This window comes from Alternaria rosae (genome assembly GCF_020736505.1).
Source record: "Alternaria rosae strain MPI-PUGE-AT-0040 chromosome Unknown BKA58scaffold_5, whole genome shotgun sequence".
NCBI lineage: Eukaryota > Fungi > Ascomycota > Dothideomycetes > Pleosporales > Pleosporaceae > Alternaria > Alternaria rosae.
The window spans coordinates 653,746-670,641 of record NW_025763574.1 but is presented as its reverse complement, the minus strand read 5'-3'; the positions used below and the strand labels follow the sequence as shown (position 1 = coordinate 670,641).

Sequence of the window (16,896 nt, the reverse complement as noted above, 5' to 3'; positions counted from 1 at the left end):
ACACACATGCCATCCCTTTGGCCTACCATTCGTTATGACGTCTAAGGTGGCCTAACCTACTTCGCACCACACCTGCGAGTCGACATCAAGGTCGTTGTATACTTAAGAGCAAGCCTACATTGATAGAGCTTGGGTTGAACTGCACGATCAAGTTGTCAAGTCCTTAACACAGTTCAAGATGCATTCCGTTCTGGCTTCCGTCTACGCTCTCTCTTCCCTGCTTCCCCTAGCCCTTGCTCAAACCTCCGGCACATTCAACACCCTCACTTTCAATGTCGCCGGTCTTCCCGCTTTCCTGAACGGCAATGATGTTCCTGGCGACAAGGAGACAAACACTGCTCGCATTGGAAAGTTGTTCACTCAATACGATATCTCCGTCATCAACGTTCAAGAGGACTTCAACTACCATGCTACATTATATGCCAACGATGATCACCCATACAGGACGCCTACTAGCGGAGGAGTGCCCTTTGGCAGTGGCTTGAACACTTTGAGCAACTATCCTTACACAGGATTCCAGAGAGTCAAGTGGAACACCTGCAGTACTTTCGAGTAAGTCAAGCTCAAACGAGGACACAGACAAACTAGAGAACACAGCACTAACACTATACTCTGTTAACAGTAGCGCGGACTGCCTTACACCCAAGGGCTTTACCTTCATGCGTGTCACTATTGCCGAAGGCGCAGTAGTCGACATGTACAACTTACACGCTGACGCCGGGTAGGTCCAACCTACTCCTACGACACTATAATTGCTCACTAATCCCTCCCTAGCACCACAGCCGCAGACAACAAGGCCCGCGCAGCCAACCTCCGCCAAGTCTCCGACTACATCAAGGCCAACTCAGCCGGCAACGCCGTCGTCGTCTTCGGCGACTCAAACTCGCGTTACACACGCACCGATGACATCCCCGACGTTTTCAAGACCGAAAACGGCATGACGGATGTCTGGCTCGAGCTCGTCAAGAACGGTGTTCCACCCGCCAAGGGTGCTGACGCGCTTCTCTGCTCGAACCCTTCCACGACCAACGAGTGCGAGATCGTCGACAAGACCTGGTACCGCGGCTCTGACGCTGTAACGCTCAAGGCCACGAAGTTCGATTACGCCGGCCACATGTTCCTTCAGGAGAACGGCGATCTACTGAGCGACCACAACGGTGTTCTCGTAGACTTTTCCTGGAGCCTAAATGCCCGCCGAAGCGTCTCGGATGTGTTTGGCGGCGAAGAAGGTACGTGGTACAATGATCTGAGCACCATCTCCAGTCTCGCCAGCCCGAAGGTTTCTTCCATCACGCTCCGTGGTAAGGAGCGCGTTGATGCTGTTTCGGTCAGCTTGGCTTCGGGACAGACGCTTTCGCATGGCGGGACTGGTGGCGAGGCGACTACGTTGACTTTGGCCAATGGCGAGACGCTGACTTCTGCGCAGCTGTGTCAGGGTCAGAAGGACGGTAAGACGAGGATCTTCTATGCGCTGTTTACGACTAGCGCTGGGAAGACGGTGTCTACTGGTGTCAAGACTGATGACTGTGTTACGAGGACTGCGGGCACGGGTCGTAGTATTGTTGGCTTCCTCGGTCGTTCAGGCGACGAGGTTGACCAGCTGGGATTCATTTACTCGAGCGCTTGATAGTACTTGATGGACGCGGCTTCGTTAGTTGAATTAATGGAATGTATCATGCTGCTACGATGAAACACGAGCCAAGATTACTGAGAAGTAAAATGCCTATGGGAATAAGTAACCTGACATAATAAGCAGGTAAATGATGATTGCAAACACGTGTGGCCTTTATTCGCGATGTATATGTTGTTACATTGAGCTGTTCTCGTATCCTACATAGCCATAAAGCAAATTTGCCTCCTCCCAAAAAGTGTGAATCAAAGGAAATAACAAGAAAGAAACCCTACGAGAAAACAGATAGCCCTCCCACTCTCGTATTGGTGAAGAAAAAAACGTAACGTTTTGCAGTCGTAGTCGACCACTCGTAAAAGATCAGATGAGGCCAGCTCCGAGATTACACTATGACAGAGATGTCCGTCTCTAAGCATAAACCCAGTACTGCGCTTCATAATCCACGGTAACCACCTGCCCAGGTGTCATACCATCGCAAGTCGCCGGGGCCATTCCACCCACAGTGTTGAGACGGTACACCATCTTGACACCACTGGTCGAGGCGGTTTGCGCTTCGAGCCTGAGCCACTTCACATCCTTAGTCGCATCGGGCGCAGGCGTATCGTTGATCTTCTTAGCCACTGTGTTGCCAAGACCAAGGATGTCGAAGTCGGGAGTAGTGGTGTCGAGGAAGAAGTGTGTGCCTATAGACGCAGATTCTTGAACGCGGCCCAGAGATGCAGTGCCGACGGTAGGGTTGGATGAGATCTCGCAGGAGGCATTGAAAAGTTGGGCTAAAGCGCCGATTGCGGCTGGTGTGGCTGTCGCGTTGCTGCACGTGTAGTTTTGTGTGCCCATGCCGAGCGCGACAAGAACGAGGGACATGTCGGCCGTTGGTGGTGGGAGCGCAGAGGCGGGCTGCTGGATGCCGCTGAGGTCGCAAGATGGTGCTCTAGGCTGCGCGGGGTCTGCAGGCGCGGTAGTGTTGGCGGTATCGTCGCAATCCTGACGAGGATAGATTTGTGGGAGACGCGAAGGCGCAGTCATGGCCATTGGAATGAGCGCGAAGGCCGTGAGAAAGAGTGAGGCGTGCATTTTGACGATTGTCGGTAAAGAGTGCTTTCGAAGATTGGAATGCTTTTATGTATCCTGAAGTTATGGATAGGAAAGAAGGTGTTGATAGAATTAACAAGTATGCGAACGAATGTAGAGCTGCCAGAGCCCGGAGAAACGAATGAAGAACGAGATAAGGAGGCTGAAAGGCTGAAAGCTGGATAAATGCGTTTGCTCTGGTCCAACCTGGATGAAGACGTCAGACGCCTTATATAAAGTTCTGTCATCCCTTCGTCGGACCTTCTCTAGGAGCTTCTACATGGATTTAGATTGCAAATGCGGGTGGTAACATGTCAAAACGTTTGACATGATCCTTAGGTCGATGTTGGTGTTTCGACAGGATCAAGATGCGTTGGTACATGGATTGACGGTTGAAGTCCCGTATTGTCGGGCGAGAGCGTGGTTTCGCGTAGGAGCATGTGTCGCGAGTCAGTGTGGCCAACGGTCTTCTGAAACGAGGCATCCCAGCCTTGCGGTAGGAGAGCGTTCACGACGTTGGCACAGACAAACAACCCGTGGGTCCTTCGATGTTGGCCAAGCTGCTAAGAGATTTTGAAGATCATAACAGATTGTCGATATAGAACTTGCAAAGTGCAATAACGCGCTGCGAAGTCCATGTTGTGAGATTCGTCGTTGCAAGCCACGAATCAGCGTGGTCGAGCTTACGGCGACAAGCTCTAGCTTTCTTAGGAAGGAAGCACTCGAGAAGAGCCGCAATCTCACCCTGTCTGGGGCGTAGCTACAGGGAAATCTCATCAAGGACAGAAGTTCCATGTGACTAGTAGACAATGTTGCTGAAACTGGTACCTGGGTACCTGCAGAACCTGCCACAGAACCTGAAACGTGGGGGATGAGCTGACGGCCCGAAATGGGGCAGGAAACATATCGTGTGCAGTTCGTCCGCTATCACGCTGAAACAATCGCGACCGCTACCCAACTCCGCCGCAGTCGTTGAGCTGTCTCGCGATGCTTTTGCCGCGTGTTGGTCTTCACGTGGACCGCTCGCCGCCTGCAGGCAGGATGTCATCACCCGTTTCCCCAGACGTCGAACGTAACAGAAACCTTACCAGCGTAGAAGTGAGGAGTCGGTCCGCATTAGTGCAAGGCCAGCAGAAGGCCAGCCTGCATCTCCAGGTTCGAGACCGTGCGGCGGCTTGCCCTAGGTTTCCGAGGTCAGCACTTGTGGCAAAACGCGAGTGGGCAAGTGCGATGGCCGTGTTGAATACGGCGGTGTAGCAAAGATCGAGAGAACCGTTCCGGCGACAGCATTGTATCTAAGATCACCGGCGTTGCTGGAGATTCGGAGAGTCGCGTCGTGGTGATCCGAGTGAGACGGCCATATCGTCGGCCCTGAGTTCACCGAATCGGATCGAGCTAGCGTCTTTGTTGTTTCCGCAGCTCCGCCTCAGCACACGTGTGTGCACTACGCAACGCCCTCATGTAGAACCTCTTTAGAAATACGCTGCCTCGGTTCTGTAGATATGCGATAGTAATCATCCCAGAATACACCATGGAACGAAGAGTGAGCCTCAAAGACCTCATTCGTAATGCTGGCGTCATACCCGTCGAACAGCGCCAAGCAGTCCTCCCGGCCCCAACACAGCCGGCAATCTCAGTCAGCGACGAGGACATCTCACAAGCGCGAAACATCCTGCTTGAACGGAGAGCCAAGAACCCCGAGAGCAAGAATGTACTGAAGAGCATCTTCAAAAGCTCGAAAGAGAAGGATAAGGGACAAGATGGGGCGCAGTTCTCGCAGGAGGAGCTCGACCAAGCCTTGTCCGCCGTCATCCGCAGTCCTACCACTGGACCCGGCCTGATTCAGGCTTTCCTCACTCTGGGCGCGAAAGTGAATATCATCGAGACAATCGACAAGAAACGAAGATCTAGTAACCAGGCCAATACGGCATTGCGCCGCCGCAGCACTGTTTTACAGCAGGCCGCAAGCCTGAGGAAAGCCGATGGCGTCAACATACTCGCCGCCTCCGGCGCGGACCAACAGACCTTGGACGAAGGACTGAAAGCTGCTCTGGCTGCCGGCGATCAAGAAAGTATAGGCCTCTTGCTGCGTCACGGAGCAGACCTGAACAACTTCCCCAATGCTTTGGCCAATGCGGTCCGGTCCAATGACCTGAACTTTGTCAAGCTCTTGTTGCGAGCACCAAAGCCACTGCGTGCTCAAATCATCAATTCTTGCTTACCTGCAGCGGTCCAGCAAGGCTCAGATGCTATCATATCTCTGCTGATAGCGTACGGCGCTGACCCCAATTTCGACTCCGCAAGCGCTCTCAACATGGCGATTGGAAGACAGGCCTACAAACTGGCTATCGCTTTGGTCGCTGGACCGATCCGTCTTAACGAACCGAACCTACAACATGCGCTCGACACTACCATGAGGCTACCGACGCGGCAGGCAACGCTACAGTTCCTACAGCTCTTGTTCTGCTGCGGGCTACCTCCCGATAGTCGCGGTCTACCGGACTTCCTCATTTGTTTGGCACGAAGCAACGACACTGCTGGCGCGAAGATGATGGTGAGCTATGGTGTACCGACTACGGCTGATGATGCAGAGTGTCTAAGAGAGGCCGTCGAAAATTCGAACTGGAGCTTAGTGGATGCCATCCTCCAGACCCCAATCGCCCCTCAGCATGCAACAGCAGCACTTACTGTTTTGCCGACCAACACCCCACAGCCTGATAGACTTCGCGTAGTCGATGCCTTGCTAAAGAAAGGCGCATCAGGTCCGCCTCTTGGTCGATTGCTCACGCAAGCCACCAAGGAGAAAGATACTCAGTTGATCGACCTCCTTCTTGGTGCTGGGGCACCTGTCGACTCAGGCGACAACGGCGCACTTCATTTTGCAGTGGTCAATCGAGACATCCGAACCCTTAAGTCTATTCTCAACGCTCGTCCCCCACCAGAGACCCTAGCGAACGTCTTTCCGCTCATCTTCCGTACTAACGGAATCTCGGTATCGGAACGACGCGAAATTGCACGGCTACTACTTGAGTATGGCGCAAGTGGACCTGGCGTCGATCAAGCACTAGTCAATGCGATCGCAGACACGTCGGCTGGGCGGGATGGGGCCCTAATAACAGACCTTGTTCGAAAAGGTGCCAACGTAGACGAACGAGCCTTGTCATTGGCAGTAACACAAGTCGACATCTCTCTCCTGCGTCTGCTCTGCAACACTAGACCCAAGTCTTCCTCGACCTCGGCAGCTCTTCCTCTAGCCTTTGATTCACGAGCGGGCAGACATTCAAAGACGCTCGAGATCATTGACCTGCTTCTGAATCACGGAATTGAAGAAGAGCCAGCTAGTCAGACGTTGCAGATCGCTATCAACGGCGGCCCCGACAACATTGATATCATCGATCGTCTCCTCACTGCCAGCCCTAGACTGCTAAGCACTGCGTTCAAGTACACGACAGCGATCGAAGATCCCCACAAGAAGGCACCAATACTCGATGCTTTACTGAAGCTAGGAGTACCACAGGACGCTCTGGACCAAGCCCTTGCCGCGGAGACACGACAGGCCGTTGCTACAAATGACACAACCAGTACCAGGTTGCTGTTGGGACAAGGAGCATCTGTGAGTCACAACGATGGCGAAGCGTTGAGTGTTGCGGTAGCTTCAGGAAACAGCTCGCTAATGGCATTGATACTCAGTGGACGTCACCAACCATCACGATCTAACGTCACGAGGTCGTTTCGTACATTGTTCACCGACGAAAAGTTGATACGGGAAGGAAAGAAGGAGAGCATTGGCGAAATGGCACAAGAGCTACTGGCCCGTGGAGTAGAACAATCTGCCATCGATGCAGCTCTGCGACTAGTTCTCGGCAACGAATATAGTAAGTACACGGAGCCCTGGATAGAGCTGTTGCTTCAATATCACGCGGATGTCAACACGGCGGATGGGGCGTGCTTCGTCTTCGCAGCACAAAAGCACAGTCACACCATCTTTGAGAAGCTTATGCGTCACAACCCCAAGTTCAACGTCGTCATTCCAGCGTTATTGAGTTCCAAGCTCCAAGACGAAGTAGTCGTTGCCGCAATACAGTCATGCCTCGATCGTGGTTGCATACTTGAACAGCTCGGTGTCGGCTATAACAAGCCACCGATACTCATCACCACCATGACTGTGTACCCACGCAATAGCTCGCTCATTACGCTACTCTTGAAGCACGGCTTACATCCGGAAATAACCATCCCCACTGTCCTCCATTCGTCCAGCGGACCCGAAACTGTGCCAGCACTGCTTTGGGCATTAGCTCAACCACAAAAGCGCATCTCGGACGCCGTTATCTCCGCCCTTTTGGAAGCTGGAGCATGCGTTGACCGACTTTCTGCCGCTTCGGAGACTACGGCACTTATGCTCGCCGCTCGTGAGGGGCGTCATGAGATAGTGAATGCACTAGTCGTGCGGGGTTCGGATGCGGATCTTCGGGATGTCTGGAACAAATCCGCACTGTTCTACGCTAGCAGCAGTGTGTCTGGGGAAGCCACAGTGAAGTTACTAGCGTCATGCTCGCTAGCAAATGATGGAAGCTTGCATGAGTCAGCCAGGGAACTCAACGTTGAGGTCACGAGGACATTGTTGGAGCATGCCCATGATCCAAACTATCCCTCCCGTCTCCATGGCGGCAGAAGTGTCCTTGGAGAGATATGTCTCAACGCGAGAGTCTCCACATCCGCACATCGCTCGAAGCTTCGCCAGCTACTGCGTCTTCTCCTGTCCAAACGCGTAAATCCCAAATTCCGCGCTCGCAACGAGAAGTCTAGTGTCATCCTCGCGCTCGACAATGCCTACAGCGCCCTTCCCATCACAGAGGCCCTGCTAGAGACAGAGATATGGCAAGACCTCAACGATGAAGCACACATATACTGCGACCCAGGCTCAGGCCTCAATTACTCACCCTACTCCTACGTTGAGCTAATCGCTACGCCCGCCCGCGCTCCCGTCAAAAAGGCCCTACTCGATCTCCTTCGCGACAAAGCCTGTCTCCCAGTCTACTACTCCTCATCGGCACTCCAACCCGTTGGGGCAACAGGCATCCCACCCGCGATAGCCAAACTCGTAGACAAGCAAAAGGAGCATGAGCTCTCCATCCGACACGAGAAGGAGAAGTTTGAGCACACTCGCACAATCGAGGAGACAAGCCACAAAGACATCCTACGACGCAAGCGCGAGAGCCAGACTGTTGAACTGGAACTACAGACCAAAGCAACACAACACTACACGGCCTTGGAGCAGCAGAAACACGAGTTCGAAGTCCACCGTGTGAGGGAAGCGGAACGCATGAAGCGCTCTGAGAGAGTGGCTTGGCACAACCTGGTACAAGAGCAAGAGCGCGATGCGGCTGCTGCACGGGCGAGTGCAGAGGAGAGGAAGTTGAGGGAGACCATGGCGGCTGAGAGTAAGATGATTGAGCAGCGGAAACAGGAGTTGGAGCATAGGGCTGGGGTGGAGAGGAGGATGTTGAAAGAGAAGGAGGAGCATTATGAGAGGAATGTTAAGAGGCAGAAGGAGGTTAGGCAGATTGAAGGGGGGCCGCCGCAGTGGGGGACTGTGGATTAGTGGTTTGACGGAGGGGTAGTGGGATGATATTACGAGTTTCCTTTTGGGTTGGCGCAATGGGATGAATTGAAGCTTCGAGAGGTCTACAGTGCAGACGTCAGGAGTCAGTTACGGCGTTTTTAACTTTGTATTGGGCCATGTTCTCCTAATCGTGGATATTCGCAGACCTCGTGGATTCGTCACCCCGTTGGCGCCTGCCTCCGATGCGTCCAATCGTCATCGCATCTCCTTGGCAACGCGCTCACTTTCACTTCGCTCCTTCCTCATCAAAGCACCTTGCCCTATGCGCACTTGCCGAACTTACAAACACCCCGCCTCTACGATCTTGACTCCTACACAACACCTCAAGCCCAACTCACAACAGCGACCCAGCCACTATGGATCGCCATCAGCAGTACGGAACGCGAGTCAAGTCAGAAGATGAAGAGCTCGGCATATGGGTGCCCGTGAAGCAAGAGCGAGAACCTACCGAGCGCGCTCCTGGCGTTGTACCCAAAGTCGAACCATCCGGCGAGGTGAGTGCAGTCGGTCTACGGACAAGCTCACCTAATGGCACACCACTGTCTTTCAACGCAGGTACTGACTGCAACACTGTCAGACCATCGCGACCTCTAACCGACCAGAGAATGCTCACAATCAAGCTCGAGAGTGTCCACCTTCCACCCGCAAACGAAGACGTGGTCCAAGAGCCAAGAAGCCGCCAAAGAGAGTGCGCCTGGCAGAGAAACTACGAAAAGCTGAGGAGATGAACGGCCTACCTGGCAATGAACAGCTTCATCAAGAACGTGACGACGCTGTTATACAGCGAGCAGAGACTCTTTCAAACGAACACCAAAGGCTCTCGACCGAGGGCGTAAACAATACTGAGCTGCGGAATTCTCGAATCTACCGAGAGCTCTCTGACGCTCGTAAGATGATAGCAGACCTTAGAGCACGCTCACAAGTGAGTGCACCGAAGAAACAAGCTTCGCCACCTCATCAAGTACCCGAGTCGACCGCTATATCGAAGCAAGCGAGTACCATAACCGCATTAAGAGCCGAGATATCCCGACTAGAGCAACAGCTAAAGGAAGCATGTCGGGATGGCGAGAATGCCATACGCGATGCTCGCGCCTTTCAGAAGAACAACATCGATGCCGGAGCTCTAGAGAGACAACTTGCAATAGAACAAGCGAAGAATAGGGCAATGGTCAGCAGGCTACAGAAAGCTCTTAGGAAACAGCAGGACAAGAGTGACGGAGCGCATAGTGGCTTACCCCAGGTCGTCGAGCAGGAGGTTGGCATGACAGGCTGGCCAGGATATGCTGGTGGACAGATTGTCAAGATTGAAGATGCGGACATGGAGTATGAGGATGACGAGTAGCACAAGAGACCGTGGAAAGGACTACGAGAGCACGTGTAGGAGCGAACAACACCAATCGTAAGCAGAAATACGAGCGATAGCGACGATGTAACATTCTCATGATCACAATACATGCGACCAGACATTGTATGTCACGTCATCCCCTCCCCCTCTCATATGCAATGTCGCACTTCCGAATTGAGAAGCAAGATAACGTTCATTCATTCTCCAACAACACCGGGTATAAACTACGACCTCCCGTCCCAACCCTCCTCCTCACATGAAAATCATACTATCGTACCATCATCCAAGACTCATCTACCCCATCACTGCAGTTCAAACACCCCACTAACCCCCTCAAACTCGTCAATGCTCCCCCCAACTTTCTTAGCATCCCCATAATACCTAATCCTATACTTCCCCCCTTCCGGCCCCGTAATCCCCGTATCCCATGTAATCGTAACATCACTCGTGCCCGTAAGCCCATTAACGCGTTTCCACTGATACACCAACTCCCAATCCTCGTCGTTCTTGACCTGCGTCCACGTGCTACCATCGCTGTTTTGCTTCTCGACAGCAGCGAACGTGCCTTCGAGACGGAGGTTGTTGCGGGGATTTGCGCCGACGAAAGTAGCGGAGACAGTGGCACCGCGGGCGTAGGTGGGCAGGACATCCTTGGTGACTTGGCCAAAGGAGCGGCCGAAGCCGGCGCCGTCGTAGACGACGCCGGTTATGAGGGAAATACTTTTGTCGCGATTGTCTGGGGGAGAGGGGCCTGGGGGAGGAGGGCTGGTGGAGGAGTCGGCGAGGTAGGGGAGGTAGGTTAGGGTGGAGTTGATGTAGGCGTTTAGCGTATGTTGGCCGTAGAGGGTGGATGCGCCCTCGTAGCGTTGGACGCCGTACTCTTCTTCCGTGGCGATGTAGTGTGTGTAGCTGTTTGCTGGGCCGCCTAGTACGACGATGGGCGAGGAGGCAATGTTGGAGGACACAATCGAGTTGTGGACTGCTTCGCGCCAGCGCCTCCCTGACATGGTTGTTGCCTCGCCGGGGGAGACGATGATGACGAGCTGGCCGACTCGAAGGACTTGTATGTCGACGATGTTTGGAGACCATGGGTATGGCACGTTGGCTTGTCCGACGTTCAGTAAGACAGGCTTGGGGTACTGGCATGCCCTTTGCTCTTTGCTTGGTGGTGCAATAGCGCTACCAACGATGTTCCAGAAGGGATTTTGCGGCGCACCGGGATCATTCTGGACAAAGTCAAACGCACCAGGGCCGTCAGATGTGCCGGCAGCGAAGGAGTTACCCATGGCCGCGGGGCATGTGTGGACAACAGATCCGTTGCTGAGGGTGAAGGTGAAGTTGGAGAAGTCGACATAGGTGTGGAAAGAGCGAACCTTGCCAGAGATGGGCGTGAACGCATTGAAGTCGTAGATGCTCCTGGCACCCTCGGCCTGACGCCTGCCGATCTCGTAGCAAGACTTGTGGCCTCCATCGTCTAAGCCAAAGAATGGTCCACGACCGTGGCAATCCTGGCTCTTTCCTCCGCAGGTGCTGTCATTGAGTCGGCACTGCTGGCCTGATCCGTCTTCGCAATAGGCGCCGAGTACGTTGGGCGTCGTGTCACCGACATTGGCTTGCGAGAAGCCTGCCACAAAGCCCTCGGCAGCATTTGAGTCGGCCGCGTTGGCCTCCATGTCTTTCTCCAGCAAGTATGCGGCCACGCCTTTGTTGTCTCCAGCAATGAGTGTCTGATTTCCAAGCATACTAGTGCCATGGACAGCGAACCAGTTCAAGATGCCGATGCTCTTTCCATCACTCGCTCTCGTGAACTTCAAAAGTGTCATGGTCTTGTCGACATTGTCTGTGTAGCGATCGCGTTCTGCTTGTGGGTTGGCGAGATAGGCGAACAGACTGCGGTTGATGTTGGCATCAGCAATTTTAGCACTGCCAGCGCTGACAGTTCCCAGAGTGAGGCCTTCATGTGCCCTCTTGATGGATAGAAGTGTTCCGTCCACGATGGCACGATAGCTCTGCTTGTCGAAACCCTGACTTGTGATTTGTGGAAGGAGGTAGTTCAACCAGGCTCCCGGTCCGGCATGGCTGTGGGTGCCAGTCACGGCGACATTGTTCTTCCCGTATACAGCGTATTCGGAGCCCATCTCCTGGAGCCCTTCCAAGATACCATTTCGGATGGCAGTGTCTCCAGACTGGGTGTCGAGGACGAGGTACACGAAGCGCTCGCTGGCTTCGTCCGGGTTGCCGACGATGAAGGCGCGGGAGTAGAGGCGTTGGCGGAGTCCGGATCCGATTTGCGACGAGTTGGCGTAGCCCATCATGTTGAGCTCGACGACTGGACTGTGCTATCGTCAGTACAGTCGCACAGTGATACTCTCGCCACCTACCCAGTGATATCCGCCTTGCCAACGCCGATGAGGTATGAAGACGCATCGTCGGCCTGGCCTCCATCCTGCTTCTCGCTGTTGAAGACGTCCTGCTGCGCTCCATTGTATGTCTGATCAAGGCGCGCATGCCAGAAGTCGACGACGGGGAATCCGAGGTTGATGACGAGCTGAGCAATGATCAACGAGGCAATGAGGGCAGCACCCAGTGCCACTGCGATATGTGAGCGCGCCATGGACGCGAAGAGATGTCTGGGCGGAAGTGTGCGGAAAGAAGCTGGAAAGCGTCGGACGGGGCGCGAAGAGGTACTTGTACGCTACTGCTGGCACCAGAAGCTACGCGTGCCAGACGTGTAGAGCGTCGCACATGGGGTCGCCGTGCAGTCAATCAGCCGGGGAGATAGAGAGGCAGGGGAGCGAAAAAGTATCGCCTTTGGCCACACAGCAGCGCGAAGCTTGCCAGCTGCCCGTCGCGCCTGGCACCTGCATTGCATGACGTTGCGGGGTTCCTCGCGCCCTGGTTGGCGGGGAGCCCGGACAAGACCAGGCCCATCCGCCTAATTCTACCGGGCCTGCTTCTCTAGTTTCGCGACACCCTTCACCGTCCAGTCCGTCCAATACACCATCTTCCAATCCACACCCTGCCCTGGCCCGCTGCACGTCGTCGCTTGCCCGCCATGCCCCTCATCCAGGAATCCTACGACCATCTCCCTTGTACGTGCAATTTGCGAGTGCCTGCAAACAGCAACCATGTCCGATGCGCGCAGTATCGCGTGACAGATAGCCCGTATTGCCTCGCTAACTGCTTGTAGATGTCGATACGGAGCTCGATGCTGCGAGCCTGGTCGCCGCCAGACATGCCATCAATGCCGATATCAGGAGCGCGGGCGTAGACACGACAGACATGCATCCAGCGCTGATACCAGCCGCCACAAAATACACACCCACCTTTTCCGACTTCATTACACGCGAGCATGCGCGCCTCGACGACGACCCTACCTCGAAGCTCTCTGGCGTCGACCTGAAGCGCTACGAGGATCTCGATGCGCCGGAGAGCACCACCCCGACCAGCGATGAGGATAGGCCTGAGTTGCTGGAGCGGTGGAACAAGGCGCTGAAACAGGCGTACACAAGCTCCGAGTATGTGCAAGGCAGGCTGACACAGTTGGGCCTGTTGGAGAAGTTCGGGAAGAACGCATGGTTAGTGGGCAACTCGCAGTTGGAGGATATACTCAAGGGCATCGAGGCTGAGCTGGCGGATTTGGGAAAGCAGCAAGAAGAGGTGGAGATGGCGAGGAGGTCGCAACAAGATAGCGCAGGTGCTGAGCTCAAGACACTCGAGGAGACGTGGAAGAAGGGCGTAGGGAGAGTTTTGGAGACTGAGGTCGCGGCTGAAGGGTTGAAGTTGCAGATTCTGGACAAGAGGAGGGCAGGCGCCGTTTGAAAATTTCGTCACCGTCCGAGTGAGGACATAGTAGCATGATACCCAATACACACCCATTATACAGCAGCACTGTGCCGTCATCCCAAAATCCCAAGGGGAATGCGCAATTCAGTGTCATTACTAGGAACTATATAGCTAAAGTAGCAGGGGTACTCGTTTATAGAATTGAAAACACTCCTCATTCGCCATCGCTGCTTCGCTCATCTGCAAGAACAAGGAAAGGAAAACGTCTCATCCCTTTTGGGTATCGAACTCCATCGTCGTTAGCTCAAAGTCCATGCACTAGTAAAGAATACGCTCATCAAAGACGGGTGCCTCGCGCGAGTGACCATCCTCAACACCCTTCCAGTACACCTTGCCCTTCTCATTGAAGGTAGCCTGCTCGTCCGTGATGACGAGTCCAGGGACAGCCTTCTGGGTGTCCCTGATCTCGCGCGTGCTGATGCCCATGTCGTCCTTTACGATCCAGATCACGGGGGTGGGGCTGGTGACGGAGGGGTTGAAGAAGGCGCGCTTCTGGATCTCCATTGGCAGCGGCTCTTGCGGGTGATGGTAGAACTGGTCGAGGGACGCGGAGAGGTTGTGGATGGAGTGCTTCTCGGGGTTGAAGATCTTGGCCAGGAAGCCGGGCATACGAGTGGGCTTGGGTGCGTAGCTGGGGGTGGCATCGGTGGTGTGCACCTTCTCGCCGTTCTGCGTGTGCATGCCGTCCTCGTGGTGGCCGTTGGTGATGCTGCCATGGGCAGGGGATGGGTCGGTGTAGGCGAGGCGAGCTTCTTCATGCTTCAGGGCGAATTTCAGTGTGAACTGGAAGACGATGGTGAGGAAGAGGAGCAGGCACATGATGGCCAAAGGACCGACGGCCTGGATATTTTCGGCCGTGGCAATAGCGAAGAGACCGATCAGGCAGATCTCAGATAGGTAGATACCGGTCATAAGCTGACGAAGGGCCTTCTGGTAGGCTTCGCCCTTCGTGTCCAGGTTGGTCTCGTACACGTAGAGGAAGTTGTACCTGAATGCAACGTAGATGAGAGAAAAGCCAATCGTAGCGAACCCGAGGATAAGAGGTGCAATGCCAGAGTAGGTGATACCAATGACAGCCAGATTAACCCACTTGGGGTACTCAGATCCCCACGATGGAGCTGAGAGCTTGGTGAGCTTGTCGAAGATCTTGCGAGGTGTCTTGCCAGGCAGAATGCGGCCCAGGAGCACAACCACGACGAAACCTCCGATGTTGAGTAGAGTTCCAGCAGCCGACGAAAGACCCAACAGGATGAAGTAGCTGATGTAGAAGTTGGAGGCTTTGGGCAGGCTCTTAGAGAGGAGCGTTAGCACGCTGCCAGGGTCATCGAGAATCTGGTTGATGGCGGACGTGATGGCGCTAGACAGGGTTGCCACAAGGAATACCTGGACGACCTGGAAGGCGAAGTACCAGTTCTGGGTCTTGAGCTCGATCTGACTCCATGTAACGTAGCCAGCCAACTTGGCCATCAAGCGACAGACGATCGGCACCAGAGCCATGAGTACGGCAAGCATGACAGCTGGCAGGAGACCAGTGACAACACCCAAGATAACCTGAGGGATGTCCAGAATCCACTCGAGCCAGGAGAAACGGTCAGCTAGGTAGTTGATGTTGGAGATGAGACCGACAAAGGCAACTGGGTACATTAGCTGAGTTGTGTAAAAGTGTGTAACGAGTCTTACCGGGAATTGCGAAGAAGATGATCATGACAGAGATGAAAGCGGTAGCGACTGCCCAGCGGGCAAGGTGCTCCATGGGCTTGATGCGCAGATTGCCCCAAACAACCTCCTGGGGCACGATACCAAGTTGGCGTGCCTTGAGCTTCTTGTCGGGCCTGGTCTTGCTGCTTTGCATCATTTGCCAGGCATCCTGCGCATGCCTTTGGGTGTCAAACTCGAGGAAGACGGCTCCGACCAAGTCGCCCTGGCCGTTCCAGTGTTTGTCCTGCTCCTGGGTGATCTTGGGCATGAGCTCGGCAAGGTGCGATCGTCCGTACTCAATAGTGTCAACCTTCTTGCCGATCAGGAACTTCAGCTTGTGTGTCGGGCGCTTCTTGGGGTCGATCCACTTGGTGCCATCAGATACGTCGCTGGCGACGAAGTGCTTCTTGCCCTTCTCTGCCTTGATCCGGTTCATGTTGGCTTCACGTAGGAGCTGGTTCTCGCCATCCTCCAGCTTCATAGCAGTCTTGTCACGGTCCTCAACCAAGTCGTCCAACTCCTTCGTGTTTGAGGCGACCCAGGCATGCTTGACGCCGGGGAACATGTCGAAGAGGGCAGACTGCGACATGGTCGTCGGGACGTTGGTGAACAGAATGGTACGCGAAGACAAGCGACTGGCTCCCCATGGCGAACGACGGTACGCTTGGCGGAGGTTGACGACGTAGAAGGACTCGCGGGCAATGATGGCCATGACCATGCTGAGGAAGATGAAGGAGATTCCGGCATGAGCATAGTAGCGGTTGACATTCTTGCCTTCGGGATTGACGTTACTCATGGAGAGAAGATCGAGCTGCTCCTGGCCTGCCCCTCCAGTTGCATTGACAGGGAAGAGAACGGGCCATGTGACAAGACATCCCAGGAAGCAGGTGACGATGAGGACCTTGAAGAAGCGCACGAACAGGTAGCCGTCAATGGATTGGTGGTCGAGAATGTACTCGTCCTTGAGGTTCTTGAAGTCCTTTATCCATCCCAAGAAGCCTCCGCTCGGTGCGGGCGTCTGTCGCTGCTTCCCCAGGTGATTGAGATAGGTTCTCGGCGCATACACTCGGCGGAAATATTTGCGCGCGATAAGGAAAGCGACCACGAAGGCGAGCGCAAGAATGGCAGTCGGCACCAAGGTGGAGACCAAACTGGAAAGGGAGTTGGAGGATTCTTTCTGGGCTTTGCCAACTTCACCACCCTTTGTTATGATTAGCGCGCGTTCACGCCGATGCTGTCGCGGTAGTGGGGGGACTCACTGTGGACGACATGCTGGGCAACTAGGCAGTCGCGTGCCCGTTAGGTGGAAGAGGAGAAGCAGTGAAGGGAAGATGCTTTGCTAGGAAATGAGGAGGCTCGCAGGACGGCATACAAATAAACAGGACTGCGGGCGCTATACAAGGAGTCCACAAGCCTCTAGTGTGACGTCGTGGTCCAAGCACACTCCACAAATCGGTCCTATCGCGCGACTCGACCCAGCGCGCTAACGACATCAGCTTAGCTGCGCGCCTCCAGCTTCTGGACCCTGACAGTTGTCTGCGGCGCCCATCACCAGCCTCAATCGCTGAAGCCTTTTCACTACGTGGCAGTGAGTGCAGCTCGGCGTGGCCGTCGAGTGAGACTTCTCAACCACCCATGTCCGGATCGAAACGCGTCTTCATGTGAAGGATGCGCGACCAGGGC

At 54.5% G+C, this 16,896-nt stretch overlaps 7 protein-coding genes across 7 annotated transcripts; 4 read left to right on the top strand and 3 right to left on the bottom strand.

Annotated features, from left to right (window-relative positions):
• Positions 1–178: 178 nt before the first annotated feature.
• Positions 179–1,627, top strand: BKA58DRAFT_316120 (Endonuclease/exonuclease/phosphatase; the record flags this gene model as incomplete). Its single annotated transcript, XM_046167559.1, has 3 exons — positions 179–552; positions 623–721; positions 775–1,627. 3 exons carry the CDS (start codon positions 179–181, stop codon positions 1,625–1,627), a joined length of 1,326 nt encoding a protein of 441 aa, XP_046025005.1.
• A 128-nt stretch (positions 1,628–1,755) lies between these two features.
• BKA58DRAFT_172062 (uncharacterized protein) lies at positions 1,756–2,928 on the bottom strand. Its single transcript, XM_046165195.1, has one exon. The coding sequence runs from the start codon at positions 2,702–2,704 to the stop codon at positions 2,039–2,041; it is 666 nt and encodes a 221-aa protein (XP_046025004.1). The 5' UTR covers positions 2,705–2,928; the 3' UTR covers positions 1,756–2,038.
• A 965-nt stretch (positions 2,929–3,893) lies between these two features.
• Positions 3,894–8,675, top strand: BKA58DRAFT_172140 (uncharacterized protein). The gene has a single exon (XM_046165197.1). It carries the CDS (start codon positions 4,233–4,235, stop codon positions 8,301–8,303), a length of 4,071 nt encoding a protein of 1,356 aa, XP_046025003.1. The 5' UTR covers positions 3,894–4,232; the 3' UTR covers positions 8,304–8,675.
• Positions 8,676–8,680: 5 nt separating this feature from the next.
• On the top strand, positions 8,681–9,666 carry BKA58DRAFT_401713 (uncharacterized protein; the record flags this gene model as incomplete). Its single annotated transcript, XM_046171687.1, has 2 exons — positions 8,681–8,818; positions 8,902–9,666. The coding sequence occupies 2 exons, from the start codon at positions 8,681–8,683 to the stop codon at positions 9,664–9,666; spliced, it is 903 nt and encodes a 300-aa protein (XP_046025002.1).
• A 152-nt stretch (positions 9,667–9,818) lies between these two features.
• Positions 9,819–12,562, bottom strand: BKA58DRAFT_172138 (neutral ceramidase precursor). Its single transcript, XM_046165196.1, has 2 exons — positions 12,051–12,562; positions 9,819–12,003 (listed from the first exon to the last, which is right to left on the bottom strand). Exons 1-2 carry the CDS (start codon positions 12,281–12,283, stop codon positions 9,972–9,974), a joined length of 2,265 nt encoding a protein of 754 aa, XP_046025001.1. The 5' UTR covers positions 12,284–12,562; the 3' UTR covers positions 9,819–9,971.
• A 73-nt stretch (positions 12,563–12,635) lies between these two features.
• BKA58DRAFT_384476 (Pre-mRNA-splicing factor SPF27) lies at positions 12,636–13,590 on the top strand. Its single transcript, XM_046170269.1, has 2 exons — positions 12,636–12,761; positions 12,860–13,590. The coding sequence occupies exons 1-2, from the start codon at positions 12,725–12,727 to the stop codon at positions 13,489–13,491; spliced, it is 669 nt and encodes a 222-aa protein (XP_046025000.1). The 5' UTR covers positions 12,636–12,724; the 3' UTR covers positions 13,492–13,590.
• On the bottom strand, positions 13,591–16,621 carry BKA58DRAFT_360669 (uncharacterized protein). The gene is made up of 3 exons (XM_046168758.1): positions 16,473–16,621; positions 15,196–16,414; positions 13,591–15,149 (listed from the first exon to the last, which is right to left on the bottom strand). The coding sequence occupies exons 1-3, from the start codon at positions 16,482–16,484 to the stop codon at positions 13,774–13,776; spliced, it is 2,607 nt and encodes an 868-aa protein (XP_046024999.1). The 5' UTR covers positions 16,485–16,621; the 3' UTR covers positions 13,591–13,773.
• Positions 16,622–16,896: the final 275 nt, after the last annotated feature.

Excerpts from the sequence above, each read along its gene's own strand:
- BKA58DRAFT_172062 (XM_046165195.1), bottom strand. The coding sequence starts at position 2,704 with ATGCACGCCTCACTCTTTCTCACGGCCTTCGCGCTCATTCCAATGGCC.
- BKA58DRAFT_172140 (XM_046165197.1), top strand. The coding sequence starts at position 4,233 with ATGGAACGAAGAGTGAGCCTCAAAGACCTCATTCGTAATGCTGGCGTC.
- BKA58DRAFT_172138 (XM_046165196.1), bottom strand. The coding sequence starts at position 12,283 with ATGGCGCGCTCACATATCGCAGTGGCACTGGGTGCTGCCCTCATTGCC. Across the intron at positions 12,004-12,050 it reads GGCAAGGCGGATATCACTGG|TCCAGTCGTCGAGCTCAACA; the intron begins GTAGGTGGCGAG and ends ACGATAGCACAG.
- BKA58DRAFT_384476 (XM_046170269.1), top strand. The coding sequence starts at position 12,725 with ATGCCCCTCATCCAGGAATCCTACGACCATCTCCCTT. Across the intron at positions 12,762-12,859 it reads ATCCTACGACCATCTCCCTT|ATGTCGATACGGAGCTCGAT; the intron begins GTACGTGCAATT and ends AACTGCTTGTAG.
- BKA58DRAFT_360669 (XM_046168758.1), bottom strand. Across the intron at positions 15,150-15,195 it reads CATCTTCTTCGCAATTCCCG|TTGCCTTTGTCGGTCTCATC; the intron begins GTAAGACTCGTT and ends TAATGTACCCAG.